The 10,782-nt window shown below is 33.9% G+C and overlaps 1 protein-coding gene across 1 annotated transcript; it reads right to left on the bottom strand.

Moving 5' to 3' along the window:
* On the bottom strand, positions 1-9,572 carry LOC309390515 (DGAT1/2-independent enzyme synthesizing storage lipids-like; the record flags this gene model as incomplete). Its single annotated transcript, XM_081949906.1, has 6 exons — positions 1-108; positions 1,151-1,290; positions 1,657-1,717; positions 3,821-4,014; positions 8,046-8,210; positions 9,248-9,572. The coding sequence occupies 6 exons, from the start codon at positions 9,570-9,572 to the stop codon at positions 1-3; spliced, it is 993 nt and encodes a 330-aa protein (XP_081806032.1).
* Between the last annotated feature and the right edge of the window lie 1,210 nt (positions 9,573-10,782).

Here is a 10,782-nt window from a genome sequence, read left to right as displayed (position 1 = left end):
TCACTGTTTATCTTTGTTATGTGTCTCAAAGCGTTGCCTAAGAGCATGCAATATGCTTCCTGGGATTTCCTGGTGTTTGTCCCGTAAAGCCTCTATTGCCCTTTGAGTCTGTTGGAGAGATGGAGTGGGGTGCGGTGGTGTGGGGTGCGGAAAAGAAAGAAAAAAGTGATTTCATTAGATTTATGCTTCAGGAATTATAGAGAGAACATTTCAGAACTAAAAATTATTGATTGTTCTATAGAAGATATTTAAGCATACTATGTATGTAAAATTCCAATTTATGACAAAGATCATTTTTCTATTCCTACTGATGCCATACTGTACATAATCAGATAAATCACATTTTTTCTTTGGGTTAAATCATATATGTCACAATATCTGGTTTTTCAGAACGTGCATAAGCAAAAGGAATTTTATGACTTTATAGGCTATGTGACCCTCTAAATATTGCAGCTGAGCTAACCTCTTGCATTCGGTGTCCAGCCCATTTCTTCTATAAGGAAAAGATGCTCCATTCCATCGATCAGAGAAATAAAGAGGCATGATATATGGAAAGGTGCACTAAGGGCTATAAATTCTATAAATGTGACTGAATTGAATCACTTTGTCATTCAACAATCTGGAGCCTCATATCATTAATGCAGTGATATTTACCAGCATTACAAACTGAACATGGAAGTCAGATGCATTATTATACTGAAATCATTTGATTATATGAAAATTCTGCCTACTGATCTTGACATGGTTGCAACCATTCAAAAGAAGTTAGTATGCAATTGGGGTTCTTCTGAACTACAGCATCTGCTCGAATAAGTGATTGACATTGTGCCTAAACAGTCTTCAACAGATATGAAAGCTATACCTATTCTTAGACTAGGTCCTCAGACAGTGACTCCTGCCTTTGTAATTTCCCAAAATGTGTTCATTTATTCTATGTGAAGCTGCCATTGAAGACAAACTAGAAGGTGTAGCTATTTACTGCAGTTCTTAGAGTTTTAGTTGTGATGGCAATTTGATGTATGTTTTCATACAGCTAGCCATGTTGAATAGTTTGAATAAGTGATGTTTAAACAGTGATGGATGGATGATGGATGGATGGATAATAGTCTTACACTCACAGTTAGGTATTTTATTCCCTTGTAATACTTACTTTTTCAGCTAATTTTTCAGCAGATATATTTGGATCATATGGAATTGGTTTTCCAATATGGGTTATAAGTTTAACTGGAAACATTCCATATAATGGAAAAGCGATCCATCGTGTTCGCTCATATAACCATCCCATTGTTCCTGGGGACAAGATTTAGAAAATTTCAGAAACGCATATTAGCATCAGTCTGCAAAGAGTTATGTATTAGTCTTTTTAGAATCCTATATTTAAATACTCGCATTTTAGTAGCAGTATTGGAACAGAGTAAAGTAAAGGTTTTCCAGTTGAAGTGGGGAATGTTTGGCTCCCATGTTTGAGCCCTACAATTTGCAAAGTTAAACTTAAATTTTAAAAGGGTTAGAAAATTAGAATCAGGTTTTCCAGTAAAGCTCTGATGATTGAGCTAAGTATCTTCAAAATTAAAGACAGTAGGCAAAGATGCAGATGCATAGATCTACAGCCTTATAAGTAATAATATTCCTGAGAATACCTAAAGGTTTACTTACTTATATTTCCATATGATACATATGCTTCTCTAATATTTTGTGTAAACACAGGAACAATTGGCTAGAAGAAAGAAAAGAAAGAAATAATGAGACTGTTTCAGTCCCTGTGCATGAAAGGAATGAAATGTATTGTTGGGACATGAACTGAATATATTAAAAAATCACTTTGAGAAAATAATATTCACAATCTATGTTGCTAAGATCATTGCAACTTTTGACTTCCTTTCAGATATTTTCTTCTGAGATTTTTAAACACTGCAGCAGTTGCACTATCTTACTAAATGTAGTTTGAACTCATCTTCTGACATGCTGAACTGTCCTTCATTCTTTCTTCAATCCTGAATCTCATTCATCTAATTGCACTCAGCATCTTTCTTATTAAATGTAGTTTGAACTCAACTTCTGGAATATTTTCAGTGGATTTGGTTGACGATTCCATTGCTCTGGCCTCAGGTTGATACCCCTCACTCTGCAGATGATTTAATCGAACAGCAACTCGTCCAAGTCTCTAAATTCACAATATGTCATGGCCTTTTGAAGCACTGCGAAATACTGGTTGATGGTCTCCCATTCTCTTTGGTTCTGCAAGTTGAATTCGTGCCACTTCATGAACTTAGATCAGTTATGGCAAACATTTTTGGGCTCCTGTGCCAAAAGCGGGGGCAGCGCAAGGGGGTGATACACGGGCGTGCCATACCAGGGGGGAAGGCGTGGCGATGGCGAAGATGGGCAGACCCAGGCTTCCCTCCCTCCCCCCCACCTGAGCAGGCTTCCTGTACAGCTCCAGGCCATGGTTCTGATGAGGAGCGGAGTTGGCTTGGAGAGTGACTTTGTGGTGTCAAACCCCTTGGGGCCACAATAACTCCGATAGGCTGAGAAGGTCATTGGACTACATGAAGCTATTGAATCTCATCATACAGGAGTCCCAGTGCTCTGTGGCTGGATCGTAGGGACCTAGTGGGGCATACCTCATCATTGTGACAGGCCAAGATAACTTTGAATTTGCCGCTCAAAATGGCGACTCGGCGCCCTATGTTGATTGCTCTGACTGGGATGCTGGATCGTGTAGTCAGCTCTTTTTGCTGCTTAGTTATCTTCCAATCCTATCCTCATCCCCAATGTTAGATACGGAAAATGGAGGAGATAGGACCCAGGCTTTAGTGACAAAAACAGCTCTTCATTCAGCAAACTATATACAGAATCAACACTGGCCTGCCTGACAGCTTGCCCTTTTATAGGGAGCTGTCAGTTGTCTCAGCAAATCAGCTTGAAGTATTGTCCCACCAAAATGGAGCAGCTTGGTGGAGCCTATTTTCATTTTCAGTATCTAACAGATATGGTAGATCAAAGACTTTCATCTCAGAATTTATAATCCAAGGGACAAGAAAATGTTGTTTTATTAATTACATATGGAGTGATCAATGGCTCCATCTTATAAAATTTGGTGTTAAATGAGGGATTAGAATGGAGTGATCTCACCACAATGGGACAGAACATCTCAGAAGAATATGAAAATCACTGAAGGCAAATTGCCAAAACTTTTCTTTCACTAGTTCATATGTGGAGGCAGAAATATGCCAATTCAAAGGAGTATACTTATTTTTCTGAAAGACATAGATTCTTCTCAGGAATATGAATGATTTGAATGTCAAAGAAATTGGCTACAAGGATTTCTAAAGTCCTGATATTTCCAAAGCCTTTTTGGTTCATAATCCTGCGAGTTTGGCTTTTAAAAGAAGATATGTATTCCTCAACCAATTAGGCCCTTGCAGTGGCAATTATCTACGGTACCAGTGAAAACTGAGTGTGTAGATGAGGGAGATCGGTAGCATGTGAATAACAAAAAGGAAAGACGAGAAAATAATAATATGAATAGGGAAACACTATATTAATGGAAAATGTCATCAATTTAAAGAAGCCATAAATATTATACGAAAGCGACAGATATAGATAATAGAAGTATGTGTAAAGAAACCAAATTTTTGGAGCATCACAGAGGACAATTTTGCCAATTCCTGGTCTGTCAAATCTGATTGGGGGTGTCATTTCATTTACAAATAGGTAAAGTATAAATATATGATATGAAATGGAAGCATAGCTTTTACAAATACATATTGCAATTAACAGCCACAGTAGTAAAAGGATGTAATGACAAGTAGCTCACCACTTTTGCATTTATAGCTGTATGAGCAAATCCTTTCCGTTTCCCCCATATTAGTTCGTAATGGTTATTTCCATAGTTCTGTTCTCGCAGTCCTCCTGGTGCAACTAGCAACTGGTGCCCTTGTTTCAGAATGTCTACACTCTGTTCTCTTGTAGGATGAACAAAGTAGTGGAGTGCAATCAACCGATTTAGTCCTGCAAAAGAAGATCTAAAAAAATTATTCACAGAAATCGAGTTAGAGGGAGGTCTTGGAGAACTATATTATACTGGTGAGCAGCAGCTGATGGCCATTAATTAGGAAGAGAAGAGAAGAACGAAATGGAAGAGGAGGCTGATGCAACAGCTGTACTGAAATCATTTAGAAGAACGTGGACAACTTTATAAAGACTGAAAGAAAGTAACTTAAAGAACTTAAAGAAAAAGTGGTGAATGAGCTGACTGCATTAATAATATAAATCTATATATAATATCTATAATAGCTGTAAATAAGTATTTATAAAAAAGTATTTAAATTAATATCTATCTATCATCTATCTATCTATCTATCTATCTATCTATCTATCTATCTATATAAATAAGTAAGTAGAAAAATTACATGAAAAAATTAGAGAAATTGGAGTGAGAAATATCTGCATAATAGGATATTACAATGCCATATTAGACAGCAAAAATGATTACGTAAACTTGATAGGTATTTGTAGAAAAAGGGAACCAGAAAAAAAAACAATTTACTTTTTACTCTAACTCACCCCAATCTTGGTCACGGATCGATATGGCATGGATGAATGGGGAAATTGGGGCAGAAATACATACAATTGAAATACTACCAAATACCTGGGCAGACCACAATCCCATTAAAATAATTTCGAAAGGGAGGAAAAAAACTAGACGAAGGTGGACATTAAATTTGCAAAGATTAAAAGAAAAAGAATTTATTCAAAAATGTAGAAATGAATTGGAGCTATTTCTTAAGGAAAACACAAAAGAACAGACTTCAATACAAAATTTATGGGACACTATGAAAACTTACTCTCGTGGAATTATTATAGCATATTCAGCAAAAAGAAAAATGGGCACAACAGAAGATATTAGAGAAGGAAATTAAAAATTTAGAAATAGAACTACAAAATAAGCCACAAAATGACAAAATTAGAAAGGACTGGATGTTAGCAAACCATATATTAAATATATTAGTTCAGGAAGAAATGGTAAAGGATCTAAAACTAACAAAACAAAACTTCTTTGAGCAAGCAAATAAACCAGGGAGGTGGCTGTCATACAGATTGAGAAAGGAAAGAGAAAAAAGACTAATATATCAACTTCAAGAGGAAACTGGTGAACTACAACATACAATGGAAGGGAAGAAAAAGATTGCATATAAGTATTTTGATAAGCTATATAAAGGAGAACAAGTAGATGGAAAACAAATAAAAGAATATTTAAATAGAGAAGAAATCGCACCAATAACAGAAGATATGAAAGAAATGCTGTCAAAAAAAAAAAAAAAAAATGGAAATGAAACAAGCGATTCAGAAACAGAAAAATAATAAAACACCAGGCCCAGATGAATTCCCAGCAGAATGGTATAAAATAATAGATGATTTGAACGAATCAATAGAACCCTTGATGTTGGAAATGTACAACGAGGCATTGACGAAAGCAAAAATACATTCATGGAGGGAAGCACACATTACATTAATATATAAAGAAGGTACAGATAAAAAACAGATTCAAAATTACAGACCAATCTCATTGTTGAATGCCGACTATAAAATATTTACAACAATAATAGCGGAGAGACTGAAAAGAATATTAAATGAGTATATACATCAAGACCAAAACGGATTTCTCCCAACAAGACAAATCAGAAATAATACTAGAATAATAGAAAATATCCTAGAATATTATGAAATGCATCCAGAGAAACAAGTGGCACTTGTCTTTCTGGATGCACAGAAGGCATTTGACAATCTAAATTGGGAATTTATGAAACAACAAATTAAAAATATGAACCTAGGAGACGAATATGAAAGATTAATAGAAACAATATACTCCACCCAAAGGGCAAAGACAATACTAAACGGGGAAAGTACGGAGTTCTTTAAAATAACAAAGGGAGTAAGGCAGGGTTGCACATTATCACTTCTGCTCTTTATTCTGATGCTTGAAAGTCTATTAAGAATTAGACAAAATTCGGAGATAAGAGGAACCAAAATTTAAAAAGTGGAGTATAAAATTCAGGCCTTTGCAGATGATGTGGTATTTATTTTAGAAGACCCACTAGAAACAGGAAATAGCCTAATGAGAGAAATAGGAAAATATGGAGATGTAGCAGGATTAAAGATCAATAGATAAAAGACTAAAATGATAACTAAAAATCTGAAAGAAGAACAAAATAAAGAATTAGAAAGAATAATAGGACTGCAGGTGACAAAGAAAGTTAAATATCTTGGAATATGGCTAACTGTAAAATGCTCAGCTATAAAAGAAAATAATTATACAAAACTAGTGCAACAAATAAAAAAAGATCCAGAAATTTGGGGGAAATTACAATTATCAATATTAGGGAAAATAGCAACGATAAAAATGAATGTACTACCAACAATTCTATACCTATTTCAAACAATCCCCATAAAATTAGAGAACATTTTTTTTTACCGAATTGAATAAGATTATATTAAAATTTATATGGCAAGGGAAGAAAGCCAGGATAAAATTGAAAGCATTACAGGATGTAAGAAGCAGAGGTGGTATGGGACTCTCTGACTGGGAACTCTACTACAAAGCAGCAGCATTAACGTGGATTAGAGATTGGATAAATCTAAAAAATAAAGGAATACTAACAATAGAGAGCCATGATTTGCAAACAGGATGGCATTTTTTCTTATGGGAAGAGTGCAAAAAGAAACAAAAATATTTTCATACATATCATATTAGAGATGCATTGATACATGTCTGGAATAAAATTAAAGAAAATCATTATATGAAAATACCGACATGGCTTTCTACTATGGAAGCCATGGTACATCCCAATACGCTAGATCTATCAAAAATGGTTAGATATAGTGAAATTTTAGACAGTCAAGGGTATTTGAAAACAAATCAAGAACTAAAGGAGAATAATATGAATATATATTGGTGGACATATCTCCAACTACAATAAAGATACAAAAAAGACATAAAAGAATATGGAATATATACAGAATTTCAACAGATAAAATCTTAATTGGCCCCGAAAATAAATTCATAATGAAAATGTATAAATATTTACTGGAAATAACATAAGAAGAAGAAAAAGTTAAAGGTTGTATGATAGCATGGGCCAAAAATTTTGGTTATAGCAGATTGGGAAAGAATTTGGAACATAAATTACAAATTAACAAGATCAGCAACACTTAAAGAAAATACGTACAAAATGTTTTATCGTTGGCATCTACCACCAACAAGACTGGCCAAAATGTACCCAAATGTGAAACCGACCTGCTGGAAATGCAAAAAAGTACAAGGGACTTTTTATCATATATGGTGGACCTGCCCGGAAACACAAAAATATTGGACAAAAATCTGGAAATGGGTGCAAGAAATTACAGGAGAACAAATAAAATACAAACCCGAAATCTTTCTGCTGGGAATAATCAAAGGGAAATATACAAGGAAAACTAAATATTTATTAACACATCTTTTAACTATAGCTAGAATAGCATCTGCCCAATGCTGGAAACAAAATAATACCCCCTCGGACGAATCAGTGATAAAAAAAACTTTGGAATGCGCAGAGATGGATAAATTAACACTGAAATTAAAGGATAAGGAAGAATCGGAATATTATGAAATTGGTATAAATGGCTGCAAAACAAGAAAAATAATTAAGCCGAAAAACAATATATATATAAATATTTATAGAACTGTGTATAACAGTATGTAAATATAGAAGCGGAATGTTATATATATGTACATATATATAACATTCATTAGCCATCATTATATGATGATATAACAATGTAAACAATGTTGATATAATGATTGTAATGTTGGTAAAAGGAGAAAAATAATAAAAAATCTACTGAAAAAAAAATTATTCACTTCTTATATGTAAAAGGAAACACTTTTTTCCCCACCATGATAATTTAGCCAAGAGTTTAAAGGAGAAAAATTGGACTTCCAATGTCACTGAATCAATGTATTTTGAAAATAATTAAAACTAAACATATAGGTTTTTTTTTACCTGGTAGATTAAAAAGAATATGATGCGCCACAGAATGCATGTATTTCCCAGTAAGTCTATATATCTTATGGACTGAAAAATACACGTCGATTGCGAAGGCTCCATGGTAATAAACAAAGATCGCTGGTTCCTTTGGTATATTTTCTACTCCAGAAACCTCATAACCTGTTAATGGTGGAACAATGAAATGGCTTCAATATTGTTTCACAAAGGTCTCCTCTAGAAGAAAAGAAGATTGTATAGATAAACCACTTTTTTCTTAACTTTCTTAGCTTACTTGTGAAGCTAAATATTTAAAATCATATGTCACTTCTGGAACAACAGGCTGTCACATTGGTCAATCAGAACATCAATATCAATCACAATCTCCTGAGATTTGGGTATTATTATATTTGTGAGCCTACATATTCCTTCTAATTTCCTATACGTCACTTAGATTCATACCAATTAAACTGATATAAAAGCTTATCTTTTATCTTAAATATCTCAATACAATCTTAGGATATTTTGGCCATTGTAAAACATTTTTAAAAGGCAATTTTGGTATTCTGCTTACTTTTATTAACAGACATATAAAATTATTATTAACAGACATGTAAAATATATGTTGTCAGAATAATGGGATGGGCAGAGGACAAAGGCTTCCGAATACACCCAGGCTTGGTCCTTATCCCAATGGGGAGAACACTGGGATGTACTATTGTTTCCCAAGATTTGAGATCCATTTTATAGCCCTCTTTCTCCTCTCAGGAACATTCATATTTGCTTTCTGATGTTTTTGTACCACTAAACATGAAAGTTATACATATTTATTTTTCTAATGTTATTTTAGGAATATAATTATCCCAACATGTACGTGCCTAAATATTTCTGGTAGTCTATGGTTATATATAAAGTTTGTCTTTTTAATTAAAAAAAATATGCCTGAAATTACTCTGCTGACCAAAGGACTTAAGTCAACTCCTTCTTCATCCAGTTTTTCAACCACAGAAATAATGGAGTTTCTTGACTAGTTGCTGAAGCATTTTTACAAAAATGAATTATACATAACTTTATATCCTGTTTTCCATTCAAATTCTGTTAGATTCAGTTTCAGCTCCAAGATGGACATGACTGCTGGTTATGGTTCACCAGAAGAATGACGCCAAGAGTGATAGTAAGTTCCTCATTCCTGTCTAAAGAATGAATTAAGATGTACTTACTGTGCAGTATTTTTCCATGCCACTTAGCTGCCAGTGCCAAAAATTTCTTTGGCTTGTCCCATTCCTTGCTATCGATATCATCTGGCAGATTGCCAACTATTTTCCATACAAAAAGTATTGCATTGTATAGATACAGGAGAGAAAACGTAAATACAATGGGATAATATAAAATTATCAGAATTACTATCAAAGTTAAGGGATATACGATAAAGCCTGCACATCCTTCCAAAATGCAAGTTGACCAGATGACAAATTCATTTCCTAAGGTATAATATATATTTTCCTCAGTCATGTTTGAAATCAGACTATATAAATAGAAATCCATTCACAAATAAAGTATTTCTTCCTGGAAAAGAAAAATAAGCATAGAAGTAGACTTTATTCTGAGCTCTGGGAGAACCAGCAGAATATCAGCTCACATTGCATACAAGATAATGACACTTTCAATTAGCCTTTTGGAGAAGGTTGGGTTGAGAGATGGTTAAAAAAACCCAGGCTTAGTACAATCAATCAGATTATTGATCCTTTTAATCAAACATTACCGGGATTGTTAAGAGATATTTTTTTTAACCAACCAAGAAAGAAAAGGTTTAAATAAGCAGCTAAAGATATCTATTTAGGAGGGATTCTTGATTCTAGAAACAACTTGTTGGTCATTGTGCACACAGGACAATTCTGGACACTTTTTCTTCCTCTGTGATATCCATGGTTTTCCTTAAACTTCAATGCCCTTTTTTGTTTTGTTTTACAATCTAAGAAATTCTCTGATCTGCTGACACAATGCATATTTTCTCTTTGTTTTCTGTAAGCTAAACTGCTCAAAGAACTTCTAGCAGAAGTATAATAATAATAATAATAATAATAATAATAATAATAATAATAATAATAATAATAATAATAATAGAAGAAGAAGAAGAAGAAGAAGAAGAAGAAGAAGAAGAAGAAGAAGAAGAAGAAGAAGAAGAAGAAGAAGAAGAAGAAGAAGAAGAAGAAGAAGAAGAAGAAGAAGAAGAATAGAATATTCCATGTACTCTGACAACTGGTATCACTATCAGTCTCTCTTCTTGGCTTTGCCTGTAAATGGATGGAAAATAGCAGTAATATTTCAGATTTGCATTTATTTGAGGACCATCTTCGTAAAAGCCATAAAATCTTGGAATAATATTCAGTTTTCTGCAAAATGATTCTAAGCGTTTCATTTGATGTCCTAAGTCAGTTAGAAGTGTTCATGAAAATGGGCAATTCAACTGAATTGCCTCCAGAACAAAGGTGCAAATGATATATTAATAACCCCACACCATCCACCTTTCTGCAATAAAAAATATTACTCTCAATTCAGTATCAAAACATTAATGGAGAAGTCCCAAGCTTATCCAGCCCTATCCCATTCAATAAAAGAAGATGAAGTTCTCCTGCCTACCAGAATCATTACCTCTTTCAAACAGCTTGTTTGGAAAATCAGTTATCCTCTGATCTAAAACCTTTTTAAATGAACAAATATTATTTTCTCCTCCTTCGGAGGGTGGAGTCAGAGC

This window comes from Natrix helvetica (assembly GCF_964273705.1).
Source record: "Natrix helvetica genome assembly, chromosome: 4".
Classification (NCBI taxonomy): domain Eukaryota; kingdom Metazoa; phylum Chordata; class Lepidosauria; order Squamata; family Natricidae; genus Natrix; species Natrix helvetica.
This window is presented reverse-complemented; position numbering and strand designations above follow the sequence as displayed.